At 51.6% G+C, this 20,905-nt stretch overlaps 1 protein-coding gene across 1 annotated transcript in view; it reads left to right on the top strand.

The window, feature by feature from the left end:
* The window catches only part of prss56 (serine protease 56), a 104,292-nt gene that overhangs the window by 80,750 nt on the left and 2,637 nt on the right, over positions 1-20,905 (top strand). Inside the window, exons 13-16 of the mRNA XM_072474179.1 lie at positions 6,086-6,263; positions 7,927-8,080; positions 9,481-9,570; positions 19,682-19,788. Of these exons, the coding sequence (XP_072330280.1) occupies positions 6,086-6,263; positions 7,927-8,080; positions 9,481-9,570; positions 19,682-19,788 (529 nt within the window). The remainder of the gene's footprint in view (positions 1-6,085; positions 6,264-7,926; positions 8,081-9,480; positions 9,571-19,681; positions 19,789-20,905) is intronic.

Here is a 20,905-nt window from a genome sequence, read left to right on the forward strand (position 1 = left end):
TCCTGTGTCGCCCTCCTCTGTGTGTCACTGTCCTGGGTCGTCGTCCTCTGTGTGTCAGTGTCCTGGGTCGCCGTCCTCTGTGTGTCACTGTCCTGGGTCACCGTCCTCTGTGTGTCAGTGTCCTGGGTTGCCGTCCTCTGTGTGTCACTGTCCTGGGTCGTCGTCCTCTGTGTGTCAGTGTCCTGGGTCACCGTCCTCTGTGTGTCAGTGTCCTGGGTCGCCGTCCTCTGTGTGTCAGTGTCCTGGGTCACCGTCCTCTGTGTGTCAGTGTCCTGGGTCACCGTCCTCTGTGTGTCAGTGTCCTGGGTCGCCGTCCTCTGTGTGTCAGTGTCCTGGGTCGTCGTCCTCTGTGTGTCAGTGTCCTGGGTCACCGTCCTCTGTGTGTCACTGTCCTGGGTCACCGTCCTCTGTGTGTCAGTGTCCTGGATCGCCGTCCTCTGTGTGTCAGTGTCCTGGGTCACCGTCCTCTGTGTGTCAGTGTCCTGGGTCGCCCTCGTCTGTGTGTCAGTGTCCTGGGTCGTCGTCCTCTGTGTGTCAGTGTCCTGGGTCACCGTCCTCTGTGTGTCAGTGTCCTGGGTCGCCCTCCTCTCTGTGTCAGTGTCCTGGGTCGCCGACCTCTGTGTGTCAGTGTCCTGGGTCACCGTCCTCTGTGTGTCAGTGTCCTGGGTCGCCCTCGTCTGTGTGTCAGTGTCCTGGGTCGCCCTCCTCTCTGTGTCAGTGTCCTGGGTCACCGTCCTCAGGGCGTCAGTGTCCTGGGTCACCGTCCTCTGTGTGTCAGTGTCCTGGGTCGCCCTCCTCTCTGTGTCAGTGTCCTGGGTGTCCGTTCTCTGTGTGTCAGTGTCCTGGGTCTCAGTGTCGCTGGAAGGGCTTCCTTGCCGTCTGCCCTCCCCGCCGTGGCATGCGTCCCTGGGGGCCCCTGGACCTGGCACTGGTCATGGGCGAGGGACGCCAGACGGGCTGTGACGACCGGCGGCAGGTCCTGGATGACACAAGACAGCATGTATCGTTAGACACCTAGACAGGGGTGTGGGGGTGGAGTGGGGGGGGGGGGGAATGGGGTCAGAGGGTGGACTGGGGGGGAATGGGGAGAGAGGATGGAGTTGGGGGGGATGGGGTGAAGGTTTGGAGTGGGGGGGAAATGGGGTGAGGGGTGGAGTGGGGAATGGGGTGAGGGGTGGAGTGGGGGAATGAGGTGAAGGGTTGGAGTGGGGGGGAATGGGGTGAGGGGGTGGAGCGGGGAATGGGGTGAGGGGTGGAGTGGGTGAATGGGGTGAAGGGTTGGAGTGGGGGGAATGGGGTGAGGGGGTGGAGCGGGGGAATGGGGTGAAGGGTTGGAGTGGGGGGAAAGGGGTGAGGGGGTGGAGTGGGGGGGAATGGGGTGAGGGGGTGGAGTGGGGGGGAATGAGGTGAGGGGGTGGAGTGGGGGGAATGTGGTGAGGGGGTGGAGTTGGGGGAATGGGGTGATGGGGTGGAGTGGGGGGGAATGGGGTGAGAGGGTGGAGTGGGGGAGAATGGGGTGATTGGGTGGAGTGGGGGGAATGGGGTGAGGGGGTGGAGTGGGGGGGAATGGGGTGAGGTGGTGGACTGGGGGGGAATGGGGTGAGGGGGTGGAGTGGGGGGAATGGGGTGAGGGGTTGGAGTGGGGGGAATGGGGTGAGGGGTTTGAGTGGGGAGAATGGGGTGTGGGGGTGGAGCGGGGGGAATGGGGCGAGGGGGTGGAGTGGGGGGAATGGGGTGAGGGGGTGGAGTGGGGGTATTGGGGTGAGGGGGTGGAGTGAGGGGGAATGGGGTGAGGGGTGGAGTGGGGGGAATCGGGTGAGGGGGTGGAGTGGGGGGAACGGTGTGAATGGGTGGAGTGGTGGGGAATGGGGTGAGGGAGTGGAGTGGGGGGGAATGGGGTGAGGGGGTGGAGTGGTAGGGATGGGTTGAGGGGGTGGAGTGGGGGGAATGGGGTGAGGGGGTGGAATGGAGGGGAATGGGGTGAGGGAGTGGAGTGGGGGGGAATGGGGTGAGGGGGTGGAGTGGTAGGGATGGGTTGAGGGGGTGGAGTGGGGGGGAATGGGTTGAGAGGGTGGGGTGGGGGAGAATGTGGTGAGGGGATGGAGTGGGGGGAATGGGGTGAGGGGGTGGAGTGGGGGGAATGTGGTGAGGGGATGGAGTGGGGGGCAATGGGGTGAGGGGGTGGTGTGGGGGGGAATGGGGTGAGGGGTTGGAGTGGGGGGGAATGGGGTAAGGGGATGGAGTGGCGGGAATGTGGTGAGAGGGTGCATGGGGGGGAATGGGGTGAGTGGGTGGAGTGGGGGGGAATGGGGTGAGGGGATCGAGTGGGGGGAATGGAGCGAGAGGGTGGTGTGGGGGGGAATGGTGTGAGGGGGTGGAATGGGTGGAATGGGGTGAGGGGGTGGAATGGAGGGGAATGGGGTGAGGGAGTGGAGTGGGGGGGAATGGGGTGAGGGGGTGGAGTGGGGGGGAATGGGGTGAGGGGGTGGAGTGGGGGGAATGGGGTGAGGGGTTTGAGTGGGGAGAATGGGGTGAGGGGGTGGAGAGGGGGGAATGGGGCGAGGGGGTGGAGTGGGGGGAATGGGGTGAGGGGGTGGAGTGGGGGTATTGGGGTGAGGGGGTGGAGTGAGGGGGAATGGGGTGAGGGGGTGGAGTGAGGGGGAATGGGGTGAGGGGTGGAGTGGTAGGGATGGGTTGAGGGGGTGGAGTGGGGGGAATGGGGTGAGGGGGTGGAATGGAGGAGAATGGGGTGAGGGAGTGGAGTGGGGGGGAATGGGGTGAGGGGGTGGAGTGGTAGGGATGGGTTGAGGGGGTGGAGTGGGGGGGAATGGGTTGAGAGGGTGGGGTGGGGGAGAATGTGGTGAGGGGATGGAGTGGGGGGGGAATGGGGTGAGGGGGTGGAGTGGGGGGAATGTGGTGAGGGGATGGAGTGGGGGTAATGGGGTGAGGGGGTGGAGTGGGGGGAATGGGGTGAGGGGTTGGAGTGGGGGGGGAATGGGGTAAGGGGATGGAGTGGCGGGAATGTGGTGAGAGGGTGCATGGGGGGGAATGGGGTGAGTGGGTGGAGTGGGGGGGAATGGGATGAGGGGATCGAGTGGGGGGAATGGAGTGAGAGGGTGGTGTGGGGGGGAATGGTGTGAGGGTGTGGAATGGGGGGAATGGGGTGAGGGGGTGGAATGGAGGGGACTGGGGTGAGGGAGTGGAGTGGGGGGGAATGGGGTGAGGGGGTGGAGTGGGGGGGAATGGGGTGAGGGGGTGGAGTTGGGGGGAATGTGGTGAGGGGGTGGAGTTGGGGGGGAATGGGGTGAGGGGGTGGAGTTTGGGGGTAATGGGGTGAGGGGGTGGAGTGGGGGGGAATGGGGTGAGGTGGTGGAGTGGTGGGGAATGGGGTGAGGGGTGGAGTGGGGGGGAATGGGGTGAGGGGTGGAGTGGGGGTGTGTGTGAGGGGTTGGTGTGGGGGAATGGGGTGAGGGGGTGGATTGGGGTGGAATGGGGTGATTGGGCGGAGTGGGGGGGAATGAGGTGAGGGGTGGAGTGGGGGGGAATGGGGTGAGGGGGTGGAGTGGGGGGAATGTGGTGAGGGGGTGGAGTGGGGGGAATGGGGTGAGTGGGTGGAGTGGGGGGAATGGGGTGAGAGGGTGGAGTGGGGAGAATGGGGTGATTGGGTGGAGTGGGGGGGAATGGGGTGAGGGGGTGAAGTGGGGGGGAATGGATTGAGGGGGTGGAGTGGGGGGAATGGGGTGAGTGGGTGGAGTGGGGGGAATGGGGTGAGGGGTTGGAGTGGGGGGAATGGGGTGAGGGGGTGGACTGGGGGGGAATGGGGTGAGGGGGTGGAGTGGGGGAATGGGGTGAGAGGGTGGAGTGGGGGGAATGGGGTGAGAGGGCAGAATGGGGTGAGAGGGTGGAGTGGGGGGAATGGGGCGAGGGGGTGGAGTGGGGGGAATGGGTGAGGGGGTGAAGTGGGGGGAATGGGGTGAGGGGTTTGAGTAGGGAGAATAGGGTGAGGGGGTGGAGAGGGCGGGAATGGGGTGAGGGGGTGGAGTGGGGGGAATGGGGTGAGGGGGTGGAGTGGGGATATTGGGGTGAGGGGGTAGAGTGGGGGGGAATGGGGTGAGGGGTGGAGTGGGGGGGAATCGGGTGAGGGGGTGGAGTGGGGGGAACGGTGTGAATGGGTGGAGTGGTGGGGATGGGGTGGTGGGGTGGAGTGGGGGGGAATGGGGTGAGAGGGTGGGGTGGGGGAGAATGTGGTGAGGGGATGGAGTGGGGGGGAATAGGGTGAGGGGGTGGAGTGAGGGGATGGAGTGGGGGGGAATGGGGTGAGGGGGTGGAGTGGGGGGGAATGGGGTGAGGGGGTGGAGTGGGGGCGGAATGGGGTGAGGGGATGGAGTGGTGGGAATGTGGTGAGAGGGTGCATGGGGGGGAATGGGGTGAGTGGGTGGAGTGGGGGGGAATGGGGTGAGGCGATCGAGTGGGGGGAATGGAGTGAGAGGGTGGAGTGGGGGGGAATGGTGTGAGGGGGTGGAGTGGGGGGGAATGGGGTGAGGGGGTGTAGTTGGGGGGGAATGGGGTGAGGGGGTGGAGTTGGGGGGAATGGGGTGAGGGGGTGGAGTGGGGGGAATGGGGTGAGGTGGTGGGGAATGGGGTGAGCGGTGGAGTGGGGGGGAATGGGGTGAGGGGGTGGAGTGGGGGGGGAATGGGGTGAGAGGGTGGAGTGGGGGGGGAATTGGGTGAGGGGATGGAGTGGGGGGAATGGGGTGAGGGGGTGGAGTGGTGGGGAATGGGGTGAGGGGTGGAGTGGGGGGGAATGGGGTGAGGGGGTGGAGTGGGGGGGGAATGGGGTGAGGGTGTGGAGTGGGGGGGAATTGGGTGAGGAGGTGGAGTCTTACTTGCTGGTGCGCTTTCGATCTGGCAAGGGGCAAACACCTGGTCCTCGGCTCCGCCAACGAGGTCCAGTGCCCTCTGCTCGTGGACTGTGAGGGGGTGCTGTATGGGTGGACCCCCTCCGGTTCTTTCACGCTCACTGTGGTTATGGGCGGCATCAGAGTTAGGCTGTCCGCCGCATGCCATGCAGCTGTTGGCTAGATGATGGCATGGGAACAGGGGGCACCCGGCCAAAGCGGCTCACATGGGTGTGTGCAGCCCATGTGGGTCAGGTTGGGGGTTTTGCTTCCTCCTGGGGAGTGAGGGGGGTGGCGCTACTTTCACATGTGTGGGTGGTAGGGGTGGAGTGGTGCCCGGGACACATCTCTGTGTCCTCAACCTGGCTGCCCTCGTCAGTTCGTGCATCTTCTTGCGGCACTGTTCGCCGGTCCGTGGGGTGTGCCCCACGGCGCTGACGGCGTTGCCCACCGCCCTCCAATTACGCCGGACTGTGCTGCTCGGGTGGCGGTGTCCCCGTCTGGATACACCGGTTTCCCCTCCTCTCCTCGACCGCGTCCAGCAGCGTATCGAGGTCATGGTCCCTGAATCTTGGGGCGGCACGGTGGGCCATCTTGCGGGTCCCGGGACTATGCGCCGCTTGCGCACCTTTAGGCGCCGCGGCGCCCGTCATTGGCACGTCCTGCGTATCCGACGCCGGTCTGGCACCACTTCCCCTCGTACTTCCTGAAGCCCCCGTGCTGGCCCCATTTGCGGGCCTGAATCGCTCCTCAGAGCGGCCCGTTCACGCCGTCGTGAAATGCGACGCCGTTTATGACGGCGTCAACACTCTGCCACAGGGTGAGAGAATCCTGCCCAGGTTATCTCACTTCTTAGAGTAGGATTTTAATCGAATTTGGGAGGACTGCCATTATTTTAAACCATAGTTTTTTGATTCTATGAAATGCTTTAACTTATTTATAGGTCAATAGGAACAAACAAAGGTTGTTCTCCCAACACACTAGCTGTCTGCTTGACATTAACTTACACCGAAAATGTTACTTTCCTGAACAATAATTTGTGCAAATTTAACGATCGTTGTACATAAATTATTTATTTTGTGTCCCTAGGTATAACATAAAATAGCTCACTGTTTTTATTTGGTAAGTAACGGTGTGCTTAACAAAAACACATGTTCTTCATTTACTTGAATTCCTCTCTTTTCAAGAACTGTAGAAATGGGAACAACAGACGTTCAAGCCTTGTTCAAAGATATCGGACCAGATTTGGACAACTGGATCAATCACTTTACTAGGATCACGGAAAGCTTTCAGCCTGTGGATTTCACTGATGAAGACAAGGAACAGGAAAGTACAGCCAGTAAAGAAAGGCATTTCTTTTTCCAGGTATGGCATACAGGAATTTCACAATCCTAGCTCTCCAGTTATATTAAACACATGAATAATAGTGCAAATGTTGAGTACTAGCAGAAAACTGATTGTAGGTATAGGCCACTGACAACATATTAAATGTAGGGGATCTACCCAGCTCGCGAGATCTAACGTGATCTCGCGAGACATTGCAATGTAAATCCCACCCATTGTGGGCGGGCTCACTTTTTAGCAAATCTGCACATTAAAGCGAGACAGCTGGTCTCACTTCGGGGGCTCCAGTATCGGGACCATTTTTTAAAAGTGCACAAAATGGGGCTGTGTTCCCGCTGTGGCCCCCTATCTAACACAAGTGCCGTTTTATAGCGTTATGTTTCTCAGCACTGCGAGCCCCCGGGAACACGTGGCTAAACACGCTCGTTATGGGACTTTGTTCCCATTTAGTAAACTCCCGCCCATGCTTTAGGGAGGGAAATCTGCGATCCACCCAGTCTGTTTTGTACGTGACTCCAGTACCACAATAATGTGATTGACCAATGACTGAAGTGGCCTAACAAGTCACTAAATTGGATCAAACTACTCGTAAAGACTAATGTGGTTCCCGAGGAAGGGCCTTTTCAGGATAATTAGGGGTGAACTATAAATTGAAGTCCTGTCAGTGATTCTTATAGCTTAAGAGCAAAATCAGTGGAGATGAAAATGAAGAGAGATTTATAATGACAGCTGAATTGTTACCTGCTGTTTTACACTACCAATGCTAAAATTTGATTTCCTCAAAAATTTACATTAATCTAAATTTAATTAAATTAGTCAAGTACAATCAACTCTTCACAAATTAATGCCAACACTGCCTGATTATAATAATCTTTATTAGTGTCACAAGTAGGCTTACATTAACACTGCAATGTAGTTACAGTGAAAATGCCCGAGTCACCACCGCCTGTGACACTAACTTACACTAATTTTACTTTGTGTTCTAGATCCTGGGTGGTAAATTCATCTCTCGAGCACTCTAAATGCTGCATCCATCCTGAAAAGCGTGCAGTTCATGGAATTATTCTATGTTATAATTCTATGTACAATCTCTGAGCAAGGTTCACAACTGGGACAGAATTATTGTATTTACTGAGTGAATGCTTTATAAATAGCTGAGGAAAGAGTGTTATCACTAACAAGCTTATCTGTTTTATGAAATACGATCCAATCAAATCCAATCGAATTCTGCCATTACATTACATAATAATCTAATACTTCTTTTTAATTATGGTATAAACGTGTATAGTTTAATGCCCTGTAGTTTCTTTCCATAGTGAACGGTATGGCTAATGCTAGAATAATATACTTGGAATAATCTTGCTATGTTATTTTGCAGAAGGAAATCTGGTTTTAGCACAGGGCTAAATTGCTGGCTTTGAAAGCAGACCAAGGCAGGCCAGCAGCACGGTTCAATTCCCGTAACAGGCGCCGGAATGTGGCGACTAGGGGCTTTTCACAGTAACTTCATTTGAAGCCTACTTGTGACAATAAGCGATTTTCATTCATTTCATACACAACCCATCATATTCATCTGTCTTTCCATTCCAGGCATAACACCTGTCAGTGTGTTCATTAGAGAAATGGTTATTCTTCTTAGTCACAAACTGTCTGTAAAGGATGTGTGCAAATATTTTATTTTTAGAATTCCAAAAAGGAGATGGAATCATTAAAGGAACAGTTTCAAATTCTGATAGGAAGCTTGAAATCCAAGCGTGAGATGGATGAGCTACTTGCCCACATGCAGAAGATTCCACATGATGCAGGGAGATTGTCTCTGACATCTCTGAAGCACAATGGTACGTTTTAAAATCTTTCAGGCACACTGGGCGGGATTCTCCCTTTGGGGGACTATGTCCCAACGCCCGCCAGAAAACGGGCGAGAATCACTCCGGATTTTTTCCTCGAAAGTCCGGGGTGATTCATTGTTTTCCAGGGAGCTAGCAGGACCCCGGCATGTGTCCCGCAGCTCTGGCTGCTGGCGGGGCCCTGCTGTACAGACTGTGCAGCCGCGCATACGCACGGCAGCCGCAAGCGGATCCACCTTGGCGCGGACGCCGCCGACATGGCAAAGTTACACATCGGGCCCGCGCGGAGGAAGATAGGTCGTTCCCAGATCACGATGGCCAGCAGATCTGTGGCCCCCCCCGGTCGCAGGCCTGCCAGTCGTCGAGGCTCCCCCCCGGTGTCTGATATCCACGCCTCCCACCATAACACCCAATCGCGTGTCATCATGGGAGCCTATTTTGGGTAATTCTCCGCACCCGAGCCAAGTGCGATTTCGTTGCAGAGGGTCGGAGAATCCCGCCCACTGGCCGGAATTCTCTGGCTGTTCACTGACAGCGCGATTCTCTGGTCCCGCTGGCAGCGCACTCCCACCCGCAGGTTTCCCGGTATTGCCGGGTGGCTTCAGTGGGAATTCCCATTGCAAACAGCACGCCACCTCCCGCAGCTGAGAAACACGCGGCTGGGGGAACGGAGAATTAGATAATTATTCAATTTTCCTTTTCCTTTCTTCCCTTCTGCAGCATTACCTCGTCTCCATGAAAATTAGGCCGATTGGAGATTTATCCATCTGTTTTAGGATTAGGCTGAAGGAAGCAGAGGTTAAATACAGCAAGAGAGGTATCAGAAATTTAGCAGGAAGTTCTGGAAATCAGCAGGTTTGGCAGGATCTGTTAAGAGTTTACCTATTTCGAGTCGATTATGACTTTTCTTCATAAGTGATTTCAGGACATGTCCATCTAGATGAAATTCCTTGCTTTTATACATCACTCTATCCTAGTTGAAGACTGGTACATTTTTGCCAATGAATAAAAACAATCCAAGTGTCTGCTATTTCCAGTTGAGAAAAGTGAAGGTTGCCTCACCTGTTTTCTCAGTTTGGAGAAGATTTGATCAAGTTGGTCTTCTCTCTCCTCCAGCTGGGGGACAGTGTGGTTAAATTGGGCCACCTGCCTCCTAAGCAGGGGAGCCTCTGTCCATTCATCCTCCCAGCCAGGGAAGAATGTATAAAGAAGAGCCATGATCACCTCTCTGGCCTTCAAACTGCAAGAGGTGAGATGGTGATGAAAGCAAAGAACGTAGAGGGTTTAATTAAGTTAAACTGAACTAATTTTCTGTTTTGAAATGAAAGCTATTCCCTAGCATGCTTTGGAAATACAAAAGAAACCTAATGTAAACCAACTATTTTTAATAGGACTGAACACATCACAAAATGATTTGAAGGTGAAAAAACGTGATATTTCAAACGTTCTGCCAGATTCTGGAACCTTTGTGAAAACCAACGGTGAGTTGTCACTTTGTATGCAATCAAAAACTTCAGCAAAGTTTGAAAGGGATGGTCACTTAGAGAGGCAAGTACTTTCAATGACAGTCAAATCCTCCAAACTGAACATTGTTTTTGTTTTGGATCTGTGAGATGGGGCAGACATCCAAAATGGAAACAAATTGGAGGATGGCACATCAAATAAAGAAATAAAATATTACCAGGGTCCAGCTATTTTGTCTAACAGTGAATCTTCAAAAGATAATGCACAGCTAACTAATCATCTTCTAAAATGTAAAAATATTTAAAATTCTTTTTGAATTTCTTTTATGTTCTTGAAACCACAATCATCGCCGTTCCAGAACGTCATTGCAGGAATTACTCAGGGCATTGTCCTGAGCAATCTCCAACAAAAGAGTATCTAACTTGACATTCAATGGCATTACCTCACTGGATCACCCATCTCAACATCCTGGGGGGTTACCATTGATCAGAAACTAAACTCTCCGCTTGCTTCGATGAGTACAGCTCCAAAAACTCTCAAGAGTGACAACATTCAGGACAATGCAGGCCACTTGATTGGCATCCCATCCACAAATATTCACTCCCTCCAACACTGACACACAGTGGCAACAGTGTGTACTATCTACGAGATGCATTGCAGGAAGTACCCAAGCCTCCTTAGACAGCACCTTCCAAACCCATGACTACTACCACCTACAAGGACAAGGGCAGAAGATACTTGGAACACCACCACATGGAAGTTCTCCTCCAAGCCTATGTCTACCTCTATGTCTTTGGGGTGGATCAGAGAGAATGTTGTTTTGTATCTTACTCAGACTACATCTTTTGATGGGTAAGAAGACACCAGCTAAAATGAACAAAGTCTTCTATTCTCCAGTGTTAATTTAGTGGAATAGGATTGATATGTTTCAGGGGAAGCTAGCTGAACAAATGAGGTGAAAAAGAATGGCAGGTTATTCTAATGTTAGATGAGGGAGAGTGGATTTTAGTAAAATAAGGCAGGGTTCTGGTCAAGGTAGACAGAGAAGTGTCACTTGTGTGGAAGTCTACAGAAGAGCAATGGAGGGCATTCAAAAAGGAAATGGGGGAGATACAGGCTCAACATGTTCCCTCTAGGGTGATAGGAAGGAATAACAAGCCCAGAGAACCATGGATGACCAGAGATATTCAGGATTCAATGAGAAGGAAAAGAGAGGCTTTTAGAAACTACAAGGAGAGAAAATCAACGGAAATAGTAGTGGAGTACAGAAAGTGCAAGATGGAGAGTAAAAAAGCAATTAGGAGAGCAAAGAGAGGATAGGAAAAAACTCTGTCTGGTAAAAATAGGGAAAATCCCAAGATATTCTATAAGTATTGTTATGGGCCAGGGTTTAGAGAACCCCAAAGTGTATCATGGAGTTCATCTGGCTCACAACTTTTAATAGATTGTGGTATGGGGAGCACACGGCCCACTCTACAGGTGTGGTACAGCAGAAATTGAAATGTAATTTTTAAAGCAAAACAATGTTTATTCTATGAACTCAAGTTAACCTTTTTGAAACATACAGTGAACATCTTAGCAACCATTAATTCAAAGACAACCCCCAAAGAATACAACACTAAGTAATCCTTAATAACTTCCCAAACAACATCCAGAAGACATAAGAAACACCTTTTAACAGAAGCACATCAGGCTTACATTTACTGCTGAAAACATTTATAATTCTGAACTCACCAAATGATCAAGAGATAGTCTTTTCATGGCAGAGAGCTCAACAGTACACCTGCTCTGTCTGGCTTCAGCTCCAACACTGAAAACAAAACTAAAACACACCCTGCAGCAAACAGCCTAAAATGAAAGTAAAAAGCTGACAGACAGCCCAGCTCCACCCACACTCTGACATCACTGATAAACACCCATTTCTTAAAGGTACATTTCTTAAACACCCATTTCTTAAAGGTACTCTCACATGACAGTATATCAACGGGAGGAGGATAACTAGGGAAAGAGTAGGGCCCATTGGACACAAAAGGGGGAAATCTGTGGGTGGAGCCAGAGGACATTGGTAGGGTATTGAATGAATACTTCATATCTGTCTTCACCCAAGAGAATGAGGATGTAGGTACGGAATTCTTGCAGAGAGACTGTGAGGTTCTTGAGCAAATTGGCACACAGAGTGTCAAGGGATGGAATTCTCCATCCTGCCAGCCCCGTAATCCAGCACGGCGCACCCACCAGCAGAGGGATTCTCCGTTCCTGCAGCTGGCCGATGGAGTTTCCCATCGTGGCCACCTCACGCCATTGGGAAACCCGCGGACATGGGTGGGCTGCCGGCAAAGCAGAAGATCTCGCCCACGGAAAATCCTGCAGACGGTATTGGAGGTGTTAGCAGGCTTAAAAGTGGACAAATCTCCAGGAACGGATGAATTGTGTCCCAGGCTGTTGTGGGAGGTGAGGAAGGAGATTGCAGGAGCTCTGACCCAAATTTTTAATTCCTCCCTGGCCACGGGGGAGGTGCCAGAGGACTGGAGAACAGCTAATGCGGTTCCACTATTTAAGAACGATTGTTGAGGGACGTTCCAGTGGCGTATGCGAGCAGGGCGGCTGCAACAAGAGCTCCCGCCGGTGGCCACGATTTGCGACACTTTTGGGGATTTCCCCGATTCATCGATCACACCCCGACTATCGTCGGCCTTTGGGGCCGTCACGGGCAGCTGGCGGGGCCGGTTTAAAAACTGGCGAAGAACCCCGCGAGGCGCGGAGGTCAGAGCAGCGGCGGTGGAGCCAAAAGGAGGCCGAGGCGGCAGGCCCAAGGCCAGGGCGCAATGTAGGTGGGATGTCCCACATCTGATGGCTCCCACCTAGGATGAAGAAGGCTGAAGTCCGGTCCCAGGGGAACTCTGGGGGAATGTAAAGGAGAAGAGAAAGAAGTTTTAAAGAAGTTTGGTGAAAGTTGTTTTTTTCTCTCCCCTTTTTCCCTTTTTTTTGTGTGAAGGAAGAAAAATTGCTTTTTTTCAAAAAAAATCAGGTTGATGAAGGACAGGAGGGTGAAAGGGGGAAGAAAAGAAAGGAAAAACAATAAGCCGCTAAAGGATGCGAAGAGCTGCGTCGAAGAAAGGAGGAAACGCGGGTTCGCCGCTGAATGAGAGGACTGAATGAAGCTGGCGGAAGCCGAACCGCATGGTGGGGCTACTTACGGTGGAGAAGATGACCGAGGTGATGGCGGTGGAGCTGGAAAAACAGTTTGCGAGGCACATGGAGGCCTTGAGGAAGGAGACGGTCGCATTGAAGTCATGGGTGGAGGAGGCAATCGCCCCGGTGAGGGTAGCTGTGGCAAAGACATCGGCCCAAGTGAGAGAGCAGGGCGAGAAGATGAAGGAAGTGGAGGAGGCTGTGTCGCAGCACAGCGACCAGTTCACCTCGATGGGGGACGAGCTGCGGAGGGTGGTGGAGGTCAACAGAGGACTCCGAGCTAAGCTCGAGGACTTGGAGAAACGGTCAAGGCAGCGCAATTTGAAAATTGTGGGCTTGCCCGAAGGGACAGCGGGCCCAAGGCCAACACAATACTTCGCTAAGAAGTTGGCAGAGCTGATGGGGGAGGGTGAGAATCCCTTACATCGAGCTCATCGGTCATTAAGGCCGAAGCCCAAAGTGAACAAGCCACCAAGGGCAGTAATTATCTGCTTCCATAAGTGCTGCATGAAGGAGAAGGTGTTAAGCTGGGTGAAGCAGAAGCGCGAGGTGCAGTGGGATGGTGCTGGAGTTCGGATCTACCAGGACTTGACGCTGGAGTTGGCAAAAAGACGAGCGGCGTTCGGGCGAGTGAAGGCAGCATTGTACAAAAGGGGGGGTGCAATTTGGTACGGTGTACCCAGCGAAGCTGAGAGTAACATATAACGCCAAAGACTTTTATTTTGAGACAGCGGAGGCGGCTGAGGCGTTCGTGAGGGCAGAAGGCTTGGGACAGACGTGAGGAGCGGAACTGGAAGAGAGACTGTGGACTGTGATAGGGGAGCTGGAAAATGTATAAATGCTATAACTTTCTCTTTACTGATGTGTATTGTAATTTACTTCTCTTTGCATTGTTACAGAGTTCAAGTTAATGGTTGGGTTGATTGGCGTTCTGTGTTGCGACGGTTAAATCTTATGTTAGTGAATTGTATGGGTTGGATTGTTGGTTCTGTTTTTTTCTTTCTCTGGGACTGGGTGGAAGGGGACGATATAACTTGGCGGGGGGAACCACCCGCGCTAGCTAACTAAAGTCAGCTAGTGAACGGAGGTGAGGTGAGAGGAGGGCTGCGGACGTTGGAGCCTGGATAGCAGGCTTCAATGGCCCTACGAGGCGAGCAAGAGTGGGGGGGAAGGGATTGATGCTGGGAGATGTTTTTTCAAGGGGAAATGTAGGGGAGATTCTTGGGAGGAGGGGAAGGGGTTTGATGTTAACAATGGACAGGGGCGGGTCTGGCTTATGGGGCAGGGCCCGGTGGTATGATGATGGTGGATAAGAAGGGTGGGGGGGGGGGGGGGGTGAGAGACACCCAGTTAGGATAGTCACATGGAACGTGAGGGAGTTAGGAGGTCCGGTCCAGAGGTCAAGGGTTCTTGCACATCTTTAAAGTTTGAAAGCCGATGTGGCAATGCTGCAAGAGACTCACTTGAGGGTGAAGGACCAGGTGAGACTTAAAAAGGGCTGGGTTAGTCAAGTGTTTCACTCTGGATTTGACGGAAGGGCTCGAGCAGTAGAGGTGCTGGTCAGCAAAAAGGTACGCTTCCAGATGGAGAAGGTGGTGGCAGATCAGGGGGGTAGATATGTGATTGTGACAGGGGCGCTGGAGGGGAGATTAATGGCGCTGTTAAGTGTATATGGTCCCAATTGGGACGATGTGGGATTCGCGAAGAAGGTGTTTGGGGCCATCCCCGGCTTGGACACACACAAACTGATTGTGGAGGGGGGCTGGAACTTGGTGCAGGAGCCAAGGTGGGACAGGTCACGGCCACGCTCGCTGGTCCCATCAGCGAAGGCGCTGGCTGGGCTAATGGTGGAAATGGGAGGGGTGGACCCTTGGAGGTTCCTGCACCCAAGGGAAGGGGTGTACTCATTTTCTCAGCAGTCCATAAGATATACTCGTGGATCAACTTCTTTGTAGTGGGGAAGGCTTTGCTGGCTGGGGTTAAGGGGTCGGAATACTCGGCAATTGCAGTGTCAGATCACGCTCCACATTGGGTGGATATGGTACTGAAGAAGGGTGTAGCGCAGAGGCCGGGGTGGAAACTGGATGTGGGGCTTTTGGGGAACCAAGTGATCTGTGAGAAAATTGAAAAGGTAATTAAGGAATATGTAGGTTTCAACTGCACAGGTGAGGTGTCGAAGGCAGTTGTCTGGGAGGCTCTGAAGGCAGTGGTGCAGGGTGAGGTCATTTTGTTTAAGGCCAGGGTGGACAAAGAGGAGAGGTTGGAGATGCAGAGGGTAATAGATGAGATGTTGGAGGTAGATAGGAGTTATGCAGAAGATGGGGACCCAGCGAAGCTGGAAAAGAGGAACTACAGGCGAGCTTCGACCGACTGTCTACCAGGAAGGCGGTGTGCGAACTGAGACGAGCAAGGGGTGCAGTTTATGAACATGAATATGTTAGCTGGTCAGCTTTGGAGGGAAGCAGCGGCAAGGGAAATTCTTCAGGTGAGGGATAGGGCAGGAAAGTTGGTGGTGGCTCCGGAGCTGATTAACAAGGTTTTTGAGGAGTTTTATGAGAGGTTGTACAGGTCAGAGCCACCTGGGGGAGACCGTGAGATGCAGGAATTTCTCGATGGGTTGGAGTACCCGAAGTTAGGGGAGGGGGATAGGGCTACATTAGAAGGAGCAATAGTGGAGCAGGAGATAAAGGATGCGATTGGGAAGATGCAGTCGGGGAGGTGGCAGGGCCGGATGGGTTTCCGGCGGAATATTATAAAAAAATTCAAGGATAAGCTGGCACCTTATGGCACCATCCCTAATGGTGGGGATGTTTGTAGAGGCGATAGTGAAGGGGGTGTTGCCACAAACCTTGGGGCAGGCATCAATTTCACTGTTGCTAAAAAAAAGATAAGGATCTGACGGAGTGTGGGTCATATAGGCCCATATCACTTCTGAATGTGGACGCAAAAGTATTGGCGAAGGTACTGGCGGGTAAGCTGGAGGAGTGCCTCCCGAAGGTGATAGGTGAGGATCAGACGGGGTTCGTGAGAGGGAGGCAGTTTTTTTCAAACATTAGGAGGGTTTTGAATGTCGTTATGGCACCAGCAGAGGGGAAGGAAACAGATGTGGTTGTGGCATTGGACGCTGAGAAGGCATTTGACCGGGTAGAATGGGGGTACTTTATGGCAGTTCTGGAGCGGTTTGGGATTGGACCAAGATTTGTGAACTGGGTAAAGCTACTATATAAGGAGCCGAGGGCGAGTGTTCGCACAAATAACATCAGCTTGAGATACTTTTGTCTCCACCGGGGGACGAGGCAGGGATGTCCTATGTCCCCCCTGCTGTTTGCACTTGCGATTGAGCCGTTGGCCATCGCATTAAGAAGTTCGGGAGCATGGAAAGGAATAGTGCGGGGAGGGATAGAGCATAGGGTGTCCTTTTATGCCGATGACTTGCTGTATCGGAACCTGAGTGTGTCGATAAGGGGAATATTGGAGTATTTGGGTCTTTCTCGGGGTACAAGTTGAACCTAGACAAGAGTGAGTATTTTGTGGTGTCTCGGCCGGGGGTGGGGGCAGGGGTCGGGGGGCTGCCATTCCATAGGGCAGGGACTCACTTTAGGTACTTGGGGGTGCAGGTTGCCCGGGGGTGGGGGGGGCTCCGTAGGTACAACATTTCTAGTTTGGTGGGAAGAGTGAAAGCTGATCTGGCAAGGTGGGATGGTCTCCCTCTGTCACTGGCGGGTCGGGTACAGGCGGTTAAATTAATGTGTTGCTGCGATTTCTGTTTATTTTTCAATGCCTACCAATTTTCCTGCCAAAGACTTTGTTCAGGGAGATTGAGGGAAGGATTACCTCGTTCATATGGGGAGGGAAGGTGGCCAAAATGGGAACAGAGGGCAAGGCAAGCAGGGGGTTTGGGTCTTCCGAACCTGATGTACTACTACTGGGCAGCGAATGTGGAGAAGGTGCAGAGCTGGGTCAGAGGGGTTGATTCTCAGTGGGTCAGAATGGAGGAGAGTTTGTGCAGGGGGTCGGGATTGATAGCACTAGCAACAGCGCCGCTCCCGATAGCCCCGGGGAAGTACTCAGGGAGTCCGGTAATAATGGCTTCATTGAGAATTTGGACGCAGTTTCACCAACTCTTCGGGTTGGGGGCAGGGTCAAGGGAAATGCCGATTTGGGGGAACCACGGATTTGAGCCAGGGAGATGAGATGGAAATTTTTGGAAATGGGAAGAGAAGGGGTTTAAGAGGCTAAAAGATTTGTTTCTTAGGGGTCGGTTTGCAGGATTAAAGGAGCTGGAAGCGAAGTATGGGCTGGAGCAGGGAGAAATGTTTAGATACATGCAGGTTCGAGATTTTGCCAGAAAGGAGATACAGAGCTTCCCGGGGGAGCTGGCCTTCACATTGCTGGAGGAGGTGCTGACGACAGGGGGACTGGAGAAGGGGTTAGTGTCAGCGGTTTACGGAGCTATTTTGGAAGATGAGAAGGCACCACTGGAAGGGGTCAAAGCAAAGTGGGAGGAAGAGTTTGTAGAGGTTATAGAGGAGGGGGTCTGGCGTGAGGTGCTCCGGAGAGTAAATGCCTCCACCTCATGTGCGAAGTTGGGGCTGATACAGCTGAAGGTGGTATACAAAGCACACCTCACAAGGGCAAGGATGAGCTGATTCTTTGAAGGAGTAGAAGATGTGTGTGAGCGTTGCCGGGGGGGGGGGGGGGGGGGGGGGGGTGTTGATGGTGACTATGGGTAATCCCTGATTCCTTTTTGTCATTTGATTATGTAAACATGCGGGCTAATGTTTGGGGGTTGGTGGGAGGATGGGATCGTTGTTATTGATATGGGGATTGACATATTTGTTGCTGATTATTGTTTATTGTTGGTGGGTGTAAATTTGGGAGAAAATGTGAAAAAGGAGAATAAAAATATATATTTTTTAAAGAACGATTGTAGAGATAAGCCAGTAAACTATTGGGGAAAATTCTGAAAGAGAGAATCTGGGCACGATCCAATGGTCAGGCTGTGCCGGAAAAGCAGCTCACCACGGTACAGCATGGCCGATAAATCCAGGAGACACCACTCCACCCGGCTCGCAATGCCTCGCCAGATCCAACACGACCTCGCGAGATGTTGCGATGTAAATCCCACCCATGATGGGCGGGATCACTTTTTGACAAATTTGCATATTAGAGCGAGACAGCTAGTCTGACTCTAATGTGCAGATTCCTGAGGTACCTGACGCTTTGGGATTCATGCCCTTTGCCTCAGACACCTTGGGCGATTCAGAACTAGTCTCTACAAATGGGGACCAGACGGAACAACACTCATGGGGGCCTCCAAGGGGATCGGTGTTGTGAGCGCTGAGAAACACACGGCTAAATGCGCTGGGTATGGGACTTTGTTGCCTTTTGGGAGAATCACCTCTATCTCCACTTGGATAGGCTAGGTGCAATCTGGATAGTCAGCATGGCTTTGTCAAATTTGATTGAATTTCTTGAGGAGGTGATCAGGTGTGTAGATGAGGGTAGTGCAGTTGATGTAGTTTATATGGATTCAGCAAAGCCTTTGACATGGACTCACATGGGGGACTCATTAGGAAGGCAAATGCACATGGGATACAGGGTGATTTGATAAGATGGATTCAAAATTGGCTTAGTTGTAGGAGACAGAAGATGATGACAGACGGCTGCTTTAGTGACTGGAAGGCAGTGTCCAGTGCCGTACCACAGGGATCTGTGGTGGGTGGCCTATTATTTGCCATTTATATAAATGACATAGATGACCATTTGGGGAGTAGGATCAGTTAGTTTGTGGGTGACAGAAAGATTGGCCGGGTGGTTAACAGTGAGGTTGAGAGTCTTGGGTTAAAGGAAAAATGAACGGCATGACACTGGGAAGTTTATCCATAGATCTCTGAAAGCAGGAGGGCAGGTTAATAGGGTGGTGAAAAAGACATATGTGACACTTGCCTTTATCAATGGAGGCATAGATTACAAAAGCAGGGAGGTCATGTTGGAGTAATATAAATATTTGGTGAGGCCACAGCCGGAGGACTGTTTACAATTCTGGTCACCACATTATAAGAAGGATATGATTATACTGGAGCGGGTGCAGAGGTGTTTCACCAGCATGTTGTCTAGGATGGAACATTTAAGTTATAAAGCGAGGTTGGATAGGCTTGGATTGTTTTCATTAGAGCAGGGATGACTGAGGGGCGACCTGATCGAGGTGTACAAGATTATGAGGGACATGGACAGGGTGGATAGGGACCAGTTGTTCCCCTTAATTGAAGGGTCAGTTACGAGGGGATACAAGTTCAAGGTGAGGGGCTGGAGGTTTAGGGGGAATGTGAGGAAAAGCCAGAGGGTGGTGAAGGTTTGGAATGCACTGCTTGGGAGGATGGTACAGGTGGTTACCTCACATCCTTTAAAAAGTTCCTGGATGAGCACTTAGCACATCATAACACTCAAGACTATGGGCCATGTGCTGGCAAATGGGATTGGGTGGGCAGGTCAGGGGCTTTTCATGTTTCAGTGCAGAATTGATGGGCTGAAGGGCCTCTTCTGCACTGTATTTTCTGTGATTATGAAAAGGGGTGGGAGGGGATACATATGAAGCACAAACACAGGCTCAGATTGGTTGGGGCAATAGAGTATTTCAGTGCTGTAGATTCTGTGTAATTCCCTGTAATTTGTAACCATGAAAAGCTTAATTTTAAAATCTTTTCTGTGACTAGTATTACATGTCCATCCTGTTAAATGTGTCAATTGTTCAGCTATATGTATAACTCTGCCATTTGAGTCCTTCACAAGGAGAAATGTTTTATAATACAAACAGAAATGCTGGAAAAACTCAATGGTCTGGCAGCATCTGTGGCGAAGGCAACAGTGTTAATGTTTCAAGTCCAATTCCACTCTTCTTCAGAGCATATTAGTTTTATTCTTTTCTCTGTTTAGGTTGTCAGAGTGTCAACGAATCACTGCTGAATGTCAGTTCCTTGATGGATGAATATAGATGGATTCTGGCTATACCAACAGAGAAACTGTCAATGCAATTCCAAGAGGTATATATTTTAATACAGAAATATCTTCATTGACAGAGTTTACAAATATAAATAAAAATTTAAAACAGAATTTGAGAGAGATGTTCAAGCCTTCTGTCCAGGGGAAATGGGCAATAGCACCCTGAACATGTAGGGAAATGAATGACTGCCCCATTTCTCCCAAAGCTGTGGCTCTCCCTGTCTTTCCAGTGCAGCCTATCAGGTGGCCAGAACACCCATCTAAGTCAGGTGTAAAGTTTTTTAATGTGCAAATTGGAGTCCTACAAAACATATAGGCCCTCAACTGCCATTCTAGGACATACTGTTGGTCAGTGGTAACAGTCTTGCCTCTGAGCCAAGAGGCTCTGGGCTCAATTATGACTCCAGCGACTTGAGCACTCCAGTGCAGTACTGAGGGACTCTGCACTGTTAGAGGTGGTGTCACTCCTTAATAGCACCATGGGTGTACCTATTTAACATGGACTTCAGCAGTCAAGAAAGGCAGCATACTACCGCCTTCTAGAGAACAATTAGGGATGGGCAATAAATGCTGACCCAGCCAGCGACACTAACGTCCCATGTGCAAACAAAAACAAAACATAATATTAGAATGCTATCTGTTGTGTCCAAAACATGCATTGAAATAGTGCTACATGCAATATATTGTGAATCATGGTGAGAGTGAGTAGTGTGTGCCCTCACCATCCATTCTTTCAGTTTGTGAATTCCCCAGATCACCTTTGGTCATTTTCATTACGTACAACAAGATTGAACAACCAAATATATCTTCCCTTCTGCTCTCTGCTTTTCCGAAGATACCTCCCCTCCCAGATACACTTGGTCATTCTTCTATCATCATGTCCACTTGCGCTTCTTCTGATACCTTCCCATGCAATTATAGCTTTCTTACAGAGGGGCAATTATGTTTTTTTGTATGCTCTTGTGTTATCGTTTCAATTTTCTAGTAAATTGTCTGATGTTTCCACAATTCCAGGCTGGATTAGAAATTAATTATTTGGCATCAATTCTAGAAGGCAATAGTTATGGTACATCGCAGTTTATTTTACATTAATTAGCCATCAGTTTCTGAAAGGAATTTTCTCTTCAATGGCTCTTTATTTGATGTGTTTATGTTCTT

Source organism: Scyliorhinus torazame, chromosome 14 (assembly GCF_047496885.1).
Source record: "Scyliorhinus torazame isolate Kashiwa2021f chromosome 14, sScyTor2.1, whole genome shotgun sequence".
NCBI lineage: Eukaryota > Metazoa > Chordata > Chondrichthyes > Carcharhiniformes > Scyliorhinidae > Scyliorhinus > Scyliorhinus torazame.